Here is a 19,687-nt window from a genome sequence, read left to right on the forward strand (position 1 = left end):
GAAGGGGACCTACACAGGAGTGGTTCAAGAGGGGTGGCCCGGAGGGGCAAAAGAGATATTCTTATAAAAATCTTAATTTGTGTAGAAGAAATGGTCATACACATCTGGCATGGCATGACGTGAGTAAATAATGAGAGAATTTTCATTTTTGGGTGAACTATTCCTTTTTTTTGGTTAATAGTGAAACCATATTATTACGACATCTTTAGTTTGTGCTGGTTTGCAAGCTTAGTAAAAATTAAGGAAAATCCAGTTTTCTATTATATGTCATATATGTACAGTATGAATGCCTTTAAACTCTATAAGAAACTCTTAAATACCACCTCTCTCTCAATCCCCTCTTTACATTTTCTTCTCTCAGTGCCTCAATCTATAACACTCACTGTTTCCTCTACGTGTGAATCAGGCAGAGGGAGGGAGAGCGGGACAGTGAGGAGAGTAGAGGAGACAGAGAGAAGGGCCATATAACCATACGAAAGGATTCTCTTCATTCCACACCTATACTGCATGACCACACTCCATTTAAGGGCAGTAGCCTCTGCCAAAGAGCAGTAGCTAAAATTGGCATGATGAAAAAGGATAAAAATATGATCTATCGATTGCTCTTGCATTCTTTCTTCTTCACTAAAACGCTCAAGAGATATAAGATGGCCTAAATATTCAAAGTCTTTCTTTAATCAGAACAGCTTGTAGGAAGCTTGTTAACAGAGACGGAGGCAGAAAGAAGGGAATGAAATGTTGTGGATTTCTAGACTTGGAGATGGTTTTCAAAAATAATTTCAAAATCAAACTTGAGCACCTAGAGAGAGCATCTTACTCACTTTCATGACTATCAAATCAGTAGGATTTTCCATCTCCCGTAAAATAATATTTTTAAAAAACTTAAGCTACTAAAATAAGTTATAGATTATAGCCATATATTGATATACAGTAGTTATAAACAATTATATGGCATACATTATAATAATTATATTAAATAAATGATAATTATACTATATAAGGAATACTTATATGGTACTTTCATGGTGCTTTTTTGTCACTGAGCTTGACGAGTCTGTCCCCATTAACTTTAATTGTATGGAAAAGTGCAGTGTTAACATTCTTGGAAACGTTTGTGTTCCACTGAATAAAGAAAATCACAACATTTGGCATAAAATCAGTGTTCATTTTTACACAGTTCTTTTGTTTTAGTCATAGTTTTAGTCTTTTGATAAAAATGTCCTTTAAAATTAGTCAATATTTCATCATGTCATAGTCATTCATTTTAGTCAGTTTTACTCTGACTAAAAAGGCATGTAAATTTAGTTAACAAAAATAATATCTTTTAGTTGATATTAATGTGCAAAATAACAAAACCGTGTGTCAAACTTTAATAAAATATTTAAACATTCAGAAAAAATGAATAAACATCTTAATAATGTATCAAACATCGGGGTGTAACTAGGGATGCTCTGATCGATCAGCCACCGGTTTGACACTCATTAGAGATGTCTCCTAGCAACCCAACTGATAAATAATACTGCAGCGCTAGCATTTGTGCTTCAGGTGTACGATTATCAAAAGAGATTATAATGTTTTATACAACCGTTTCTGCAGGAGTTTTAATATCATGCAATGTGGAAACTAACTCATTTATTGGTACTATTTAATAAAGTGAATGTTTATCACTTACTTTGTACATATCACTGAGTGACGACATGTTTGTGTGACATCATGCCCCTGTATCTCGGCGAAATCGGAGTTGAGAACATCTGCACGAGCCTACAAGTTGTAATTCTGACTTCAAGATGCATTCCATTGCACTTTTCCTAATAGGAAGTTGTAAAATCTGACTTTCCTTGTTGAATGGAATGCAGCATTACTTTTCAAAACTTGTTCTGACACTGAATGCTCAAGCAGCCTAATTTACACTTAGAAAACTCCTGATGTGTTACATGTTTTACATAATACATACGTTATGTATTATCCTGATTATAACAATGCAAAAAGCCCTTACAAACTTTCTTGAAGTGAAAATCAGTCCTCCTTTCCTGTTTAATAAATTAATCAATCACCCAGTCATGCAGAACATCTCATGTTAGTAAATCCATAAGTATAAACGTATAAAATGAGCTCTGATTAATAAAAAAAAAAAGACAAATAACTGAAAATTACAACAAATAAAATAACAGCAGTGTATCTAAAATCGGCAAGACTAAAACTAAGCAACACACACTAATCTTCAGACTAATATATATATATATATATATATATATATATATATATATATATATATATATATATTATAATTAGTGCTGTCGAAGTTAACACATTAATAACTTGTTAATGCAAAATTTGTTTGACGGCACAAATTGTTTTATCGACGTTAACGCGTAATGTGACCCTTTCAATCAAAACCATATTTCATGAGAAGTGTGTCAATTTGTGCAAATGCTGCTAATGTCACACTGACCATCAGGAAAATGTTGGGAGACATTATGCTGATTCCTGCGATAAGCGTTTTATCAGTGTAGCACAGCTTTTTTTTGTCAATTCAGTTGTCCATTGTAAATGACAGTGCAGACTTTTCTCCATGAGTGGTGCAAATAGTCACATGACCACAGCTATTTAATTCCACTGTGCTCCTGGAAAGATTATGTCTGTCAAAACTCCATAAAAAGAAATCCTGTCATAATACACATAAAACTACCATATTTTGTACATAATTTGAATTGCGGTGTGATGTGTTCAACTCTGTTGGTGGGGTAGGTTTTGTGTGGATGACTGAAAAATACATCTGGAAGCATATTTTGTCCACTCATGTTTATAAAGATATTGCAATTAATCGTGATTAACTACAAAAACCTATGCTATTAATCACGATTAAATATTTTCATCGTTTGACAGCCTTAATTATAATGTTTTCTTTTTTGATTGCATAAGCAAAGCCTTGTAAGTGCGGAAAATAATGTTAACCAATACCATCATAGCCCAACTTTTCACTATCCAGTCATATCTTATGAATTTAAAATCAAGTCCCACCATAAATTATTTCCAGCTGAATATTCAGTTTCACTCTAAAATGTGTCATATTACAGAAGTTAAAGGAATATTCCTGGTTCAATACAAGTTAAGCACAATAATATGACTTTGAGGCATAATGTTAATTGCCAAAGAAAATAATTTCGACTCATCCTTTGTTAATAAAAGAAAAAGGCACTTACAATGAAAGTGAAAGGGATGTGGTAATCAACATTACGTCATAAATGCTGTCAACTGAGTTAAATTTGAACCTGGAATATTCCTTTAAATGAATTGGAATTATCATTTATGTTGTTTTTAAATGTGCTCTCCAGGAAAGCCATCCTCCAGAAGAAAGTATTTAGCTTGTTTCTCTTACCTGATTCTCATCCTGCACAACTCTATATTGCTCCTTCCAAACAGCAATCTTCGACACTTCATCTTTCCGTAGAGCACGCTCCTTTTTCAACTCAGGGCTCCAGAAGGTCTTGATGGAGTTCATGGAAGAGCTGAGCTTGCTCTCCTTCACATCCACCTCCTTCCTCAGGAGGTCATTCTCCCTGAGCACCTCCTTGAGCTGAGCCTGTAGGTCCATGATGGTGTTGTCCCGTGCTTGGCGCAGAGAGTGAGGCACAGTGGACGCCAGGCTGGAAGGCATATGGTGGTCTCCAAAAGCAATTGCATCGGTGGGCACAGAGCCAGGTGTCCCGGTGGAGATGTTTGGGCTGCTTCCCATGACAGTCGTGCGGACACTGTAAGGCACCCGACCCCCAGAGCGGCCCAGTGTCATGGTGCTTTTTGGCAGGTCTGGACCGGATGACACCACCTCGTTGTCGCTCAGGTACATGGGGCCAGATGTAGCGTAGGCAGCATTGAGGGACTGAATGTTCTCCATGGAGAGGGTTTTCCCCCCAGGACCTCCTGCTCCCGCCCCGCTGCCACCTGTACTGTTGGTACGGCGGTGACCCAGGCAGGGGGACCGAGGGAGACGAGGTGAGCGGCCGGGACTCTGATTGCTCCCGCCACTGTGGTTGCCCTCCGCTTTGCCCACAGATCGGGCACTACCGTACATGGTTGCTCTGACAAGGGGCTAATACGAACAGAAAATTGGGGTGGATTGAGATATCTAATTTCCGTAAATCTACTAGAGTCTGTGTTATATATTGTTTTAACTAGAACAAAAGCAAAGGTTTCATATTCACAACATTGAGACTTGGCTGGGCATTGATGAGAGGCCAGTTTTATTTGTTTAATCTGGACATGTTATATTCCTGCAACAGAGAGAAAGGAAGAGTTAGACCATGGGTGTTTACTGATATACATCAACGACATCACAAACAGATTTCATAGAATGTCAAAGCTTGCCAAACTTTATTAAACTAGACTACTTCTAACATTTTCTGGTCTTTGCTCAAAACATTGTTATTTTAATAAAAACTTGCAAGCTATGACTGTAGGGCTGGTATTAATAGATTTTCCATTTCGATTCAATTCCAATTCAATTGGATGACCAAATGATCAATTCGATTCTGATTCATGAGTATATTTCAGTAATAATGTCCATTTTGCTTTCATATGAAAACATTCTCCATCAGCTAATTAACAAATTTTACTTTCTCATTAGTTTTTAATAATTTTTGTCATATTTTAGCTTTTTTAAAAATAGAAATCCCATGTATTCCATAACTATGCCTTGAAATTGCATTAATATTAATAATATATATATATATATTAACTGAAGTCAGAAATTTACATACACTTTAGCCACTTTAGCCAATTCCTGACATTTATTCGTTGAAAACAATTCCCTGTCTTAGGTCAGTTAGGATCACTTCTTTATGTTAAGAATGTGAAATGTCAGAATAATAGTAGAGAGAATGATTTATTTCAGCTTTTATTCCTTTCATCACATTCCCAGTGGGTCAGAAGTTTACATACACTTTGTTAGTATTTGATAGCATTGCCTTTAAATTGTTTAACTTGGGTCAAACATTTTGAGTAGCCTTCCACAAGCTTCTCACAATAAGTTGATTGAATTTTGGCCCATTCCTCCAGACAGAACTGATGTAAATGTGTCAGGTTTATAGTCCTCCATGCTCACACATACGTTTCAGTTCTGCCCACATGGAATTGAGGTCAGGGCTTTGTGATGGCCACTCCAATACCTTGACTTTGTTGTCCTTAAGCCATTTTGCCACAACTTTGGAGGTATGTTTGGGGTCATTGTCCATTTGGAAGGCCAATTTGTGACCGAGCTTTAACTTCCTGGCTGATGTCTTGAGATTTTGCTTCAAAATATCCACATAATTTTCCTTCCTCATAATTCCATCAATTTTGTGAAGTGCACCAGTCCCTCCTGCAGCAAAGCACGTGCACAACATAATGCTGCCATCCCCGTGCTTCATGGTTTGGATGATATTCTTCGGTTTGCAAGCTTCACCCTTTTTCCTCCAAACATAACGATGGTCATTATGACCAAACAGTTCAATTTTTGTTTCATTAGACCAGAGGACATTTCTCCAAAAAGCAAGATCTTTGTCCCAATGTGCACTTGCAAACTGTAGTCAGGCTTCTTTATGGTGGTTTTGGAGCAGTGGCCTCTTCCTTGCTGAGCAGCCTTTCAGGTTATGTCGATATAGGGCATGTTTTACTGTGGATATAGATACTTGTCTACTTGTTTCCTCCAGCATCTTCACAAGGTCCATTGCTGTTGTTCTGGGATTGATTTGCACTTTTCACCAAACTACGTTGATCTCTTGGAGATAGAATGCGTCTCCTTCCTGAGTGGTATGATGGCTGCGTGGTCCCATTGTGTTTATAAATGAATACTATTGTTTGTACAGATGAACGTGGTACCTTCAGGTGTTCGGAAATTGCTCCCAATGATGAACCAGACTTGAGGAGGTCCAGAATGTTTTTCTGAGGTCTTGGTTGATTTCTTATGAGTTTCTCATGATGTCAAGCAAAGAGGCAATTAAGGTAAGCCTTAAAATACATCCACAGGTACACCTCCAATTCAGTACACCTCCCGTGAGTAGCTAATTGGCTAAAGGCTTGACATCATTTTCTGGAATTTTTCAAGCTGCTTAATGGCACAATTAACTAGTGTATGTACACTTCTGACCCACTGGAATTGTGATATTATAAATTCAAAGTGAAACAATCTGTCTGTAAACAATTGTTGGAAAAATTACTCATATCATGCACAAAGTAGATATCCTAAACAACTTGTCAAAACTATAGTTTGGTTAAAAAACGAGTTTTATTGACTTCAACCTAAGTGTGTGTAAACTTCTGACTTCAACTGTATATATGAAAATTGGTTGCATTTGTTGGTGATTTACTTGCATTGTAGAGGGTTTCCACATCGATCTTGGGATTTAAGAGTCATATCGAGATTGTTCAAATGAAGATTGTGTTGCATTGGAAAATGTATATTTATACCCAGCCCTATTTACTGATATACATCAACAAGATGACAAAAATATTTTGTAGGCATAAAAATATAGAATAGAAAGATAGATCATAATTTTATTGGTTTATTAAATAAAATGTAAAATGATGAAGTTTAACAAACATCGAAGCCTGAACATTTTATAAAAATGTTTCAGTCTTTGACCAAAATGTATTTACTAAATATTTGCTAGCTTCGACAATGTGCAAGTCTTTTCCCATCTTACGCACCGGTGTGTGACCGCCCAGGTCCGAATGTATTTATTTAAAAAATTGTCAGTCAACTAACATTTCATATTAATTAAGGGGCTGAAATTCTACAATCTGTAAACTTTTTGTAATTGTAGCAGCAATGATACAGACTCAAGGAGAGTTTTCCCTGGTGTTTGTTTTCACTTTTCCCAGAGAGGAAATAATAGGCTAATGAACAGACCTGGCACAATCAGCCTTTTAACCTCCTTCACTGAGCTCTATGTAGGTCACTCACATGCCACACTTTATGTACTTTAGCTCTGTGGCTCCAGTCCAATACCTATTCTGCACCCTCAGCCTCCACTCTCCTCCATCCATCCTGTCTGTCTGTCTGTCTGTCTGCCTGCCTGTCTCTCTCTCTCTCTCCAAAGTCTAGTTGCCCCCTCACCCCCACCCATTCATCAGCCACAGCTTGCTTTAATGCTTCCATGTGAACATTTGTTAAGTTTCATATATAATAGATGAGATATTCAAATAAGTCATGCAAGATTAGGAGAGCTTCAATTCATGCTAATGAATAACACTAAGCTAATTGCATTCTGCATCTCTTATTTTCCAGCATTTTTTACGCATTGAGGTACTTGACATGACATGTCAAACACTGTCAGGGTTTTTATATAAATCCCTAACCCAAAGTATAAACAATAATAACAGTAATTTATCAAGCATCACTAGTTAAAAAATAATGTTATTAATGTTATCGTGAAACCAAAATCTCTTTGTGCATACTCAGATCTGTTTGAGTCCAGCCACAAAAGCGAGCTGCATTTTGTCTTATGCATTTATTCCTGCTGAAATACTTCACTGTCACTTACAATTCACATCTTTGTTTTCCAGCAAGAATAGGCTGTGCCACAGGTCACATGTCACGAGTGGACCTTTACAACATATGTGATGCCATTTTATCATTATATTCACAAAAACATGCTAATGAAATCCTCACTTCCTCTGTTTTTTTAAGTTCTAGATTCTAAATATTTGATATTCACCATTAGTTCAGATTAAGGATAATTTATTGAGAGAATGTTGAGAAAATTCTTTCTCATGGTGGAGCTGGCACATAAAACAAAGCTGTTTTGGCATTTCCCAAAGGCCAAGAAAATGTTTAATGGGGTTGCAATCAAGCTCAAGCCAGCAGACCCCTCTCTTGTTAGAAAGGAATCTGATAAGAGTGCGTAGACCTAAATGTACATGGAAATGAACCCAAGCTGGACTCTGTATAAGGTATGTTGACTGCTGTCTCTCTTTGGATGGAAACTGTAAGCTGGAAATAGATGTCATACACTCAAACACACTTACACAAACATGTTGACATTACAGAGCATGATACAGAGGCTAGGAATAAAAACAATCAAAACACTCAAGTCCAAGGAACAGGTTTTAGAAGCTGCGATAGTAGAACAGGCTGTTGATAAGATGTAGAGAGGTCAGCAAGACCACAGATCTCCTTCCTCTCCTGCTGTCAAACGGAAGCCAAATCATTAAAGAGGCCCTATTATGCTTTTTTGGATTTTTCCTTTCCTTCAGTGTGTAATATAGCTGTTTGAGAATGTAAAAGGTCTGCAAAGTTACAAAGCACAAAGTCCACACAAAAGGGAGTTATTTTCTCCCACAGACAACACTGCTCAAGAACTACGTTACTAACACATTTGCATATAATACCTCAACTTGACCTTCCCTCTTGCTTGGGAAATAGGCGGAATGTGTGAAGTTGGCACTACAGCAGTGCATTAAGGGCGGGTTTTTGAGCAATGCTGCAGAGTTATTGGCCCAATGGTGGGAACGCAAATAAAAATTTTTCTTGGTGCTCGAGGTATGAGGCTGTTTATATATTTATGCATTTTGGCAGACGCTTTTATCCAAAGCGACTTACAGTGCACTTATTACAGGGACAATCCCCCTGGAGCAACCTGGAGTGAAGTGCCTTGCTCAAGGGCATCTTGGTGGTGCTGGGGCTTGAACCCCCGACCTTCTATTCAGTAACCCTGAGCCTCAACCACTGAGCCACCACTGCCTCGCTGTTGGCCAGCCGGGGCTGTTGGCCCCGGCTGGCCAGTTGATAGCCCTGGCTCGCACTGGCCCGATAATGGAAAAGCAGTTACTGACACCTAGCGGCACTTAATCAAAAGTGAAAGTGTCAAATTACAGGACGGTTACTGAGATTAAGTGAGTATTATTCGGCTGGTCGTGTGATTCTAACATGGCAGCCCCCATGTGCGAACCCACTCCATGTAGAATAAAACAGATTTTATAAGGTTACTGATATGACTGGAGTCTTCATTTTAATGGCAGTGGTCATGATTTCCTACATATATTGCATAATTACAATTCATGTCTTTAGGAGTTAAACTTTTTTAATGAGGAACAAATGACTGAGAGCACCTTTAAGCAACAGCCCAACATCAATTACAAAAACGCACACTTAAACAGAAACTGTTAACTTGACATCTCCAGAATGATAAAAATAAATGGGTTTGTAACATCAAGAGGGTCAGTAAATAACGCTAGAACATTTTTGAGGGGTGTTCTCGTACTTTAAAAACTAGAAAGCTCTCCCTCCCTGCCATCTGGCTTGCCTCGGGCAGTTGGATTACACCTGGATAGTGGACACAGCAATGAAAAGAGCTGCTGTGCTTTACCTCCTATTCTTTATCTCTTGATCCCTCCTTCCAGCTATCTCTTCTTCCATTACAGCAACCTGCTCACCTCTCCAAAAAGGATTTTGTAATTTTCCATGTAATTCTGCCTCATGGAAAAGTTTCCATTTAATCCTAAATCCTCACTCTGCTGACAAAACTAGTCCAAAAACAAACATTTGCCATGTAATCACTTTTTCATTTTTTATATTTCTAGAAGGGGTTTAGTGTTTTTTACAAATGCTAAAATGTTATGTTTAAGAATTTGGAAAGGCACATAAGATTGTGGTTTCAAAGAAAGAACAGAGGAGAGGAGCTGAATGGAGGACAGTGAAACAACACAACAAATGCCACTGAGCTATTCATACTCATAATTCAGTGTAATAAATAAGCTCACAACAGCCACACACAGCACAAAAACAGTGTCATACTGTTTATCTGTGTAAGGCTGGGTGATGCCCCTTTCCCAGTTTACATAAAATCTTTTCCAGTTTTAAATTTACACTTATATGTCATGTCAACTATCTGGTGAGTAAAAAAACAATTTACTAGCCAATGGCGATTCTCCAAGGTTTCCGAATGGGTTGCATATTATAATCAGCAGCCAAAATCATCACAAATAGTGGTCAAAAGTACCGGTACTTCGGTACCAAGTCAATACTAAAACAAAAAAGATGTAATGATACCGGTGTTTCTGCATTACCAGTACTACCGAGCACAGACTCAATATGGTGCCGGTGCACTGTCTGACTGAAAGACTGCTGGAGACTGGATTACAAATCCTCACATGCTCATTTGAGTGCATGTTCTGATACTCATTTTACACAGAAATGGACAATTAATACTATTTTAATTGTGATATGTCCTAGAGTTATTATTAATCCTCAAATGAGAGTGATTTAATTAAATAAATGTAGTCTACATGTACTGCTCGCTGCAAAGATAATGCTGAATATGCTGAAAACACCATATTTTGAGTAGATTAAAGGGTGCTTATTCGCTGTGGTGCACGCAGTGCCTACAGACTTTATATTTATATAATCAAATTGCAGCATTTTGCGCTCCAGTAATCACACTGGGCCATTAAACCAACGTCTTATCCGGAAGTGTAAAACTTCCATCAAAATCACTGACCAAGTGTTGCCTTCACATCAAAATAAAATTTCAATTCAAAATAAAAGCTTGAACTGTGAAATTTAGAAAATTGCAACAGAAATATACTAATAGTGTAATAGTGTAGTATAAAATGTATTGTATTATTATTATTGTTGTTATGTTGAACCTATATCTCACAAGCTAGAGTGCTGGTGTACTGAAAAGTTTTCATCAATGTTTTAATTTATAATATGATGCTCTGTAGTGCAGCACTTTATTTAACAAAAATTAAAACCAATCTTGGGTTTTAGATTATGTTGTAAGGAAATTGTATTAAAGCACTCCATTAAAAATATATTTGTAAACTTATTTCATAGGCTCCTACTTAAAAGCTTGAAGCAATTGTTTACATGAGGAAGCATGCTATTGTTTTAATTAATTATTTACATTGAAATTTACAATTTTAATAGCCTAAAGGAGTGCGTTTAACATCATATTACCCTACTTATTCCTGTGGTATTGAGAATCGTGAAATAGTACTAGTATTGGTACAGACCACTGAAATTTTGGTATCGTGACAACACTTTTCACAAATTTTCAATATATCACACACTCCTCCTACATCTGTTCAGAGGATAAACATACCACAAAAGGAATGCATTTTCATTTACTGATGACTCACAACATAAAAGCTAAACTCAAACTAAAGACTTGATATTTTAACAGGGTTTTGGAGTGCTGTGTCAAGTACATGATTAAACATTCCTAAATTACAGTAATTAACATATTTTCAAATTGCATTGCTGCCTACAGTAATCAATACAGTATACATTTAAAACAGCCACTCAGATTTAGAGTATTTACCAATTGTCTCATTTCCAAGCATCTACCCCTAATAGTCATTCTGCCTCCTCCAAGCTCTGTTACAGCATCAATGGGACAGTGTGTGCCAGCCTCTGCTGCTATATTTATAGGAGGAAACAGAGGTCAGCTTTGAGCTAACTTAAAACGCTCTGCCTTGTGCCTGACAGCCTGTCTCCTCACATCACTGTACACGCAAGAGAAAAGCTCTAAATCATCAGCATTCAAGCAACTACAACCAGAGCATATTTCATTCAATCCACCTTCACTCTCTTAAACTGCTCCGCTGCATTTTGTCTTACAATCCAGGTAATAACAGGGGGAACTACATCACAATGAATCAGGCTGTCAGCGAGCCATCCAGAGAATCTTATTTCCAAAATGGAAAAGGATACGACAGGATGGTGACAGACAGGGCTTGACTGGGAATAGAAATCGGTGTCCTTTTCTGCATATCACGGCACCATTTTGTGGTCTGTTCTTCATAACGCGGTGGCTCATTATGGATTGTCGCGGCCCATTCGTCCTGTTTCATGGCCAACCCGCCAGCACGCTAGGTTCTACCAAGCGTGTGTCCACCCCTGATTGGCCACAATTAAAGTGCATCGGCCCACCGGGAAAATGCCTGGTATGCCAGATTACCAGTCCAGCCCTGGTGACAAATAACTCAATAAGAAGCCACAGAAAAAGAGAGACCCCTGAATACATTTACATCTCTTCTTAGCTCTCCGTTATTTTTTTGTTTCACTTTTCTTTCAGATTTCTCAGATCTATGAATCATTCTAAAGTCAACACTCCTATTGTGTATGACTTGTGGTTGACTGAAATTAGTTTTTCAATGGCCAATGCACACAGTTTATCAATATGTAGAGAGCATGGTGGCCAATGGCCAATAGAATGCCAATATATACATAATTAAATTACATCAAATGAGATGAACACATTAATTGCTGCTAAATTGAAAACTTATTTTACACAATATTCACAAAATTCATTTAAGAAAATAAAATTATCCATTGACAAGGCTGTCAGTAGAGTTTGGAACTGATACAAGGATTAATACTTCTGTTAATCACCTAAGCAGATATGTTATTGGCCAATGCCAATAATCTCAATATGGCCAAAATGATACTCCATATCATCCTAGGCAATATGTGTCTATCACTACTCTCCACTGATGAAAAATAGTACATTAGCTGTCAATTTTATTCAGAGAACTATGTAAAGATGGCAGTGGGAACACAGAACATGAAATCAACTCAGACGTTGGATCCACACCAAACGCTCGTGTGTGAAAATGGCCTTCCATCATATTTGATTGCAGTGTTAGGGACACTTTCTCTTAGAATCTTTTCAGACAATATTAAATCCCTAAAAATGTGTCAAACAAAAATCAGTAGCGCATGTTTCAAAACATGATGGACTGTATCTACTAGTTTTATCGGCCAGCCGATATTATTAATAGATTGTCATATTTAAAAGTCTGGTTTTACACCATTGAAAGTTTCCCCTGAACTTGTATAGCAGAATACGGTGTAACACAGCATTTACTCCGCAGGTGATTGACTGGCAGTATTGACTGGCAGTATTAAAATAGTCAGCATTTGACTGATCCTAAACAGTACTGTAATTTAGCTATAATTTTAATTCATTCTTTATTTAAATGGTCAGCAACTGACTAATACTGAACATACAGTACTGATGTTTATTTAGCCATTGATTGTAATTTTATTTATTCTTTATTTTCTCAGTGTTCATTTCTAGCATTTGTTGAAAATGTATAATAATAATGTCAAATATTCTTTGATAAAAATATTTGTTTAAGAAAGCAGCCTTCTGATTACCTCTGCATAGCCATAGCCAGATGCACAATCCACATAGAAATGTCTGTTTTCATTCCAGCTCAAAAATTACTATATCAGCCACCATATCGATAATCGGTGAATTTCCCCCTCTAAAATCTTATTGGTCTCAGAAATCCCATATCGTTTTGGGATCTAGTATCTACTGTATATTACCCACACTCTTTATATGTCCAGCCAAATGCACAAATCACTGTCCCACAGCTTGATGCTTTAAAGCTATAATAAGCCAAAGATGCGGGAACAAATTCCTCAATCAACACATCAATATCTGCCTGTACCTTCCTCTGGAACTCTGAATCAACAAATCACTTCTCATCTCCAGTCCTGACCTCCATGAAATAAGAGACCCAGTGTTGAATGTTTTTTTTCTTCTGGCCCGGCAGGCTCTCATCCCGTCTGTCTGAGTGAGTTAATTAGGTCAAAGAAAGGCTGTCTGTACAAGCCATGCTAAAAAACACAAGAGACACAAGGATGATCAGAATCCTGCTGGGATCTCTAGCTGGGCAGCATGGGTCTGGCTTGCTCAGCACAGACACTGAGTTGCAATTGCAGATGTGGGATACATCTATAGTGCCCCCTTTGCATGCATTTACAAGCAATGTATCATATTTATGGAGCCCTATGATTTCCGAGATACAGAAAACACGGACAGAATCGCAGAATCCAGTCATAAAAACTGAATTAACAATAAATTGCAGAAAATCACGGAATTTGACATATTTGGGATAAAACCGAGGTATTAATGCACAAATAATGTAATAAAAATCATATGTCATGTCCTAGCGTGATGAATAAACCACAAAAGGTTTCGATTTAATGAAATAAACATACAGTCATGTGCTGCATGCTTCAAAATAAATGTGTGAAGCTGGCCACTCATACACAGAGAACAATGCATTGGTCCCTTTTAAAGCTAAATAGTCTCTGGTCATTAGCATCATGCATGCTCTGTGTAGCAGATGACACAAAGCAGAGAACATATTAACCTTGAAGCACACAGCACATGCAGACTATAATTTATATTATTAAATATAAGCTACTGTCAAATGAAACAGAAAATGTAAAGGCTTCATGCCAAAAATAAAAGCTCAATTTAATTAGACACGTGAAATTGAAGAAATTGTGACTATATCACTACTAATAGGATTGGGTAAATATATTGATTTTCCAATGCATTGCAATCTTCATTTGAACGATCTCGATTCTTAAAACCCAAGATCTAAGAACTACTACAACCCTCTAGAAAATCACTCGCATTTGGAACCGAGTTTTGCGCTTGCGACTAAAAATGTTTTGATTAGCCACTAGCTGGTAAATGTTCACATTTCACTCACCAGTGACTGTGTAGTATAGTGGTGAAGTACAGCAGTGAAATCCTTTCATTGGGTGTTGAGATAAAAGTTTCATTTGGTTTTGTGAGATCGGTTTTTAGCCAGTGTTCAACTAATCAATGTAAATGCTTGAAAATAGTATAAATTATTAAATAAAAAAATAAACACGTAACAAAATACAATATATACAATATAATATCATATTTATTGATGGAATACATGGATTTGTTCATTTTAAAAACCAAAAATTATGAAAAACGAATTAAATGTACCTAGTTAGAAGGTTCGCTGTATAATTAACAGCATTAGCTGGGATATACTTTCTTGTAAGCAAAATGGACTTTATTACTGAAATATACCCATATAAATCGACAACAAAGGCTTGTGAATCAGTATAGAATGGAATTGGGAAATCTGTATCAATACCCAGCCCTTACTACTTATATAGTAAAAGGTAATATTCAATATAGCAGTAGTAATAATAATAATATCAATAAAAATTACATTATATTTAAGCAATATGATATATCTCACAAGCAAGAGTGCTTTTGTATTGAATAAATGCTTTTATCAAAGCTTTCATTTAATAATGTGATGCTCTGCTATACAGCACTGTACTTGACAAAAATAATTTTGATTGTGCAAAAAAGGCAATTGTTCTGTTTTCATTTGATTCAAGTTCTAAAAATGTATTTGATCAGACAGTTTTTTGATGACAAAATTCTATTAAACTTTAAAACACGAAATGTAGAAATTCTGAAAATAAACAAAATAAATTGCGGAAAAAAATAAAGCAGATTTCATGGGGCCCTATATTTGCCAGTGTAACTACACAATGCATACTGTATATGCCACTGACACTAGGTAGGAAATAATTGTGAAAAGCATCAGTTAAAATGTTGTAAGTGAGAAGTTTACTAGACGGGTCAGTTGAGGACACACAATTAGGTTGACATCACCCAGGAACTTAGGCCAATTCCACCACGAGGGTGACAAAGAAAAATCAATCACTCAATCTATCCATATCATATACTATCTCATGCAAGAATTGAGAATATTAAATTGAAGAACTTAGGTTCTTAAAGAAGAAGCTATTTATTTATTTATGTACTTATTTTCAGTCAAGTAAAATGTAATGTACATTAAATCCTTTTTAATTATATATTTTTTCTTCCGTTTTCACATTTCTGAAAAGAAAAGAAAAAAAGCTTTAGGGCTGAAATACTTGCATCTAATACCAGTGACTCATCAGGTGATGACAGTTCCACCAGTTTCACTATTTAAAAACATGCTTCTCTTAACACACCAGATTACATAAAAGTAAAAATGAATTTTAATCAGCTTTAAAACACTATATGTAGAACACCACCTTCCCATTAAGAAAAGACTGCATGCTGGTACCCGCTGACACAACCTTTGCTGCATGTCTTAGTGTCCAAGAAACCATAACCCTCCCTGTATAAGTGTAGACAGAAGACCCGGGTCAAACCTGTTTCACCATAATCTTAGAAGTTTATTTTGGTAATCTGTATCAGTTTATTTCAATATTTCTATTTCTCTCTACTACCAAATTAACAGTAAGTTTTTAGGCCCAGTAAAAGGTTCTTTGATCCTCTTTGTAGTAATTCAATAACCCCCATCACTGAACAGACAGAAAGTAAGATCCAAACCAGATGTCCATCAGAGCTTCTGGGAGGGTTCCAGGTCTACAGAGATTCAGACTCTGTAGTATGGCCCAGGTGAATTTTCCCTGTGCTTTGAAGCCAAAAGTGCGTAATTTCTGTGGCACTAGATTCACCAAACGGAACTGCAAAAATACTGATATGTTTTTGTTTTCAAATCAACCAATGAAATGCTTATAGTTGTCCAAGCATATTGAACTGAGATAAAATAAATAATCTTCCTGATTTAAACGTTACATTTTTCAATTATTTAAACATTGAAAAATAATTAAACACATCAGATATACATAGTCTTTAAGTCATATGTCAGTGTGTTGATCGAGACAACACCACATTACTCTGACTGGGTGCGAGTGTGTGCGTTCACACCAGGTCAGCTTTACATTACACTAATCCTTCTGTCAGGTAGACCTTGTTTCCAACTTTCTGACACAAGCTGGTGTAATACAGTGATAAACAGTCATACAGGAATTATCTAATCTGTGAATTACACAAATAATGGTGCAATAGTGAAATAGCGAAACCTACCGAGGCTACGCATTCCTCCATTTATTCTACTGGTAATATTCAGAAAAGTATGTGTGGTACATCATATGATTAGACATGAGGAAATGTTGAAACAACCATAGGCTTCCAAAAGCAAGAATCAACAACAGGATTTTGAACTAAAGGACCCAAAAAGACACATAACACTGGTCTGAAACCAACCTGTTGAATCATGAGATATTTTATTGCTCTCAACATTTAAAAAAGTCTCATCATCTAAATAAGACAGTCCTGAGATGCAATACTCTTTTCGCATTAGTCCTCCAATGTTCAAATAAAATAAAACCTTAAGTTGATTACAGTTTCATGTAATCAATGAGAAAAAAAATATTGCACTTCTGATTTATTTGTCTTATTGCCCAATAGAATTAGATTTAAATTTAGATATTATTTTTATTTAAAAAGTATCTATATTTTAAGAACCCATATACAATTACATTAATTGACCTGTTGTAACTGATACAACAGGTCAAAAGTGGACACAAAACTATAGAACAACAAAAAATGTTACGCTAATAGGAGGGGCACTTGGTTCTTTTATAGAAGAGTCAACCACATTTGTCTAAACTTGATTAAACTACCTGTGGTTAGACATTGGGTAAAATGAAAACAAACATGGGCACCCTCATTATGGACAAACACCACAATGAGAAAACAAAATGTGCTGCTCCAAAACCAACCTGTTGAATAATTAGATATTCAACTGCTGTGGACATCTTAAAAGCACCATCCAAATGAGCTATGGGGGTATTTTACATTTTACTCTATGATCAGCATTAGTCAATTCAAACATTATCAATTCAAGCTAAGTAATAGAAAAATAAGGCTTCAAGTTGATTAGAAGTTTTAGATAACCAAAGGAAACACTGAGGCGCAGTAGCCATTACATTTCAATAAGTGCCAAAACGATTAAAGCTATTGGACTAAGAAATATTTCATGGGAGGAGCTCTAGGATCCTTCAAAGAAGAGCCAATCACATTCCTCTAAACGCGAATTGGTTGAAATGACACGATTAAACTACCTTCACAACAGATGCGTTTTTAAATAAAACAGTTGCGCGCGAGGGTTTATTGTGCTCCAATAACAAATACAACAGCTCCGAAGTTTGTACAGAAATTGCCCGGCTGAGGAAATACTTTGTATCTATTTGAATGGAATAGAATTGTCTGACTTTGTAACTGATACATATTTTCCTGCTAACGTCACAGAGAGTGAGGCGATACTTCGTAACAATTCGAACGTTATTCTTAAACCGCCTCGCGATCTATTTAAATCTGGTCTACGCTGAAAAAAGTAAATAAATCACGAATGAAAGTGTGTAATGCACATGTATTCACATGGCTGCTTCTTGAAGAAGCATGACACCAATTGAACCAAAGCTTCGCACTGATTTATAGCGGCTTTTAACATAGGCTACATTTAGTATCTAAATCGTCTTACTGTCGCCTGAAATCTTTTAATGAAACTCGCCAATGGAAAGAGACTATTATATATTTTTTTTTTCTTTATTGGCCCCATGTATTTTTTCCTCTTTTCCCTCCTCCTTCCTCCATTGCTTTCTGGCGCAACAGCAATTCGTTTCAACAGCCTTCCGTTCCGTGCACATATTGAGCAATATGACATTTATTTACCTTTCTTCTAGTTTGTTTGGACCAACGTGGAAGTATTTAGACCGTTACTGTGCAATATATAGAAATATGTACACAAACCCCCCCATACTATCAATGGGCTGTGTCCGCGCAGTTCAGAACATACTCCTCAGCTGAGGTTAAATCACTTTGAAAAAGCTCCTTACCTTCTCGCACAAGAGGTTTGTCCGGTTTAGGGAGAGGTATGTGCCAGTATTTCTGGTCGCAGACGTACCGTTATCACTTTGAGACCGTTATTTGCGAGGAAAGCCTTCTTTAGAGTACTTCTGTCGTTTTTTTCCTCTCTTTGCGAGCTCTGCCAGTAGCTCCTCGATCCAGGGCGCTTCAAGTGACGTAACGAACCGGGATGCGCGCGCCCTTCCCTGGCCTCCATGACCGTCGTGACGTGCACGAACGTCTCTGCATTTCTAATGCGAGGTGGCACCACATACAGAATGTCATGTACTATGCTGGGTATATGTTCAGTTTTAGGTGTTTTAATCCTTCTATGTGAACTTCTTCAGTTAATCCAGGATGAACTTCAAAGATTTTAGTCATTAATCTTACAGTTCATACAAAATCTTTGTTTAAACACTGGCCCTTAACACTTGAGTTTACTCATTTTAAACCATGACTTGTACTGCACATAAATAAGCAATATTGGCATTATATTCATGATGTTAACCAAAGGGGATCTGGCCCCCACAGTGAGTCTGGTTTCTCCCAATTTAACCAACATCTTATGGAGTTTTGTGTTCCTTGCCACAGTCACTTTCAACTTGCTCATTGTGTTTCTAAATACAGTTAATATTGAATTACTTATTTTTATACACACTTCATAATCATATTTAATCAAACTACACAGTGATGACTCTAAGACTTTATAGATATTACTGTTTAATTTTCTGTTAATGCAAGAAATATGTGCATGGGTATTGTGAAAGGCACTATACAAATAAAAATGACTTGACTTATGAGGCATTGAACTTCACAATCTATCAGCCATTTTGTTCAGACTTACCCACCATTAAAGCTCTAAACATTGTTTTTATCTTCAGCAGTGGCTGTATTGCTTTGGAGATTGTTACTGACTGTGCAGCATTCAACCCACACTATATGAAGACCTCATGATCCTTTGAGTGTAATACATGGTTTGATTGGTTTCGCTGCTTGTGTACCTGAAGCATGACTACAGGAAGGTGTTCCTTCAACACTCACAATATGTTGATGTAACCAGACCACAATGATCAATTCCCACCAGCAAGAACACTTGATAAATGATGCTGTAGTCTCATTTAACTAGGGACTCAGTGATGCATTATCAGATGAGGAAATTA

General features: G+C 36.8%; 1 protein-coding gene across 1 annotated transcript in view; it reads right to left on the reverse strand.

The window, feature by feature from the left end:
* erc1b (ELKS/RAB6-interacting/CAST family member 1b) overlaps positions 1-18,682 on the reverse strand; it is a 259,978-nt gene extending 241,296 nt beyond the window's left edge. Inside the window, exons 1-2 of the mRNA XM_052119037.1 lie at positions 18,518-18,682; positions 3,380-4,271 (exon numbers count right to left, since the gene is read on the reverse strand). Of these exons, the coding sequence (XP_051974997.1) occupies positions 3,380-4,072 (693 nt within the window). The 5' untranslated portion in view covers positions 4,073-4,271; positions 18,518-18,682. The remainder of the gene's footprint in view (positions 1-3,379; positions 4,272-18,517) is intronic.
* Positions 18,683-19,687: the final 1,005 nt, after the last annotated feature.

Source organism: Xyrauchen texanus, chromosome 45, assembly GCF_025860055.1.
Source record: "Xyrauchen texanus isolate HMW12.3.18 chromosome 45, RBS_HiC_50CHRs, whole genome shotgun sequence".
Taxonomy (NCBI): domain Eukaryota; kingdom Metazoa; phylum Chordata; class Actinopteri; order Cypriniformes; family Catostomidae; genus Xyrauchen; species Xyrauchen texanus.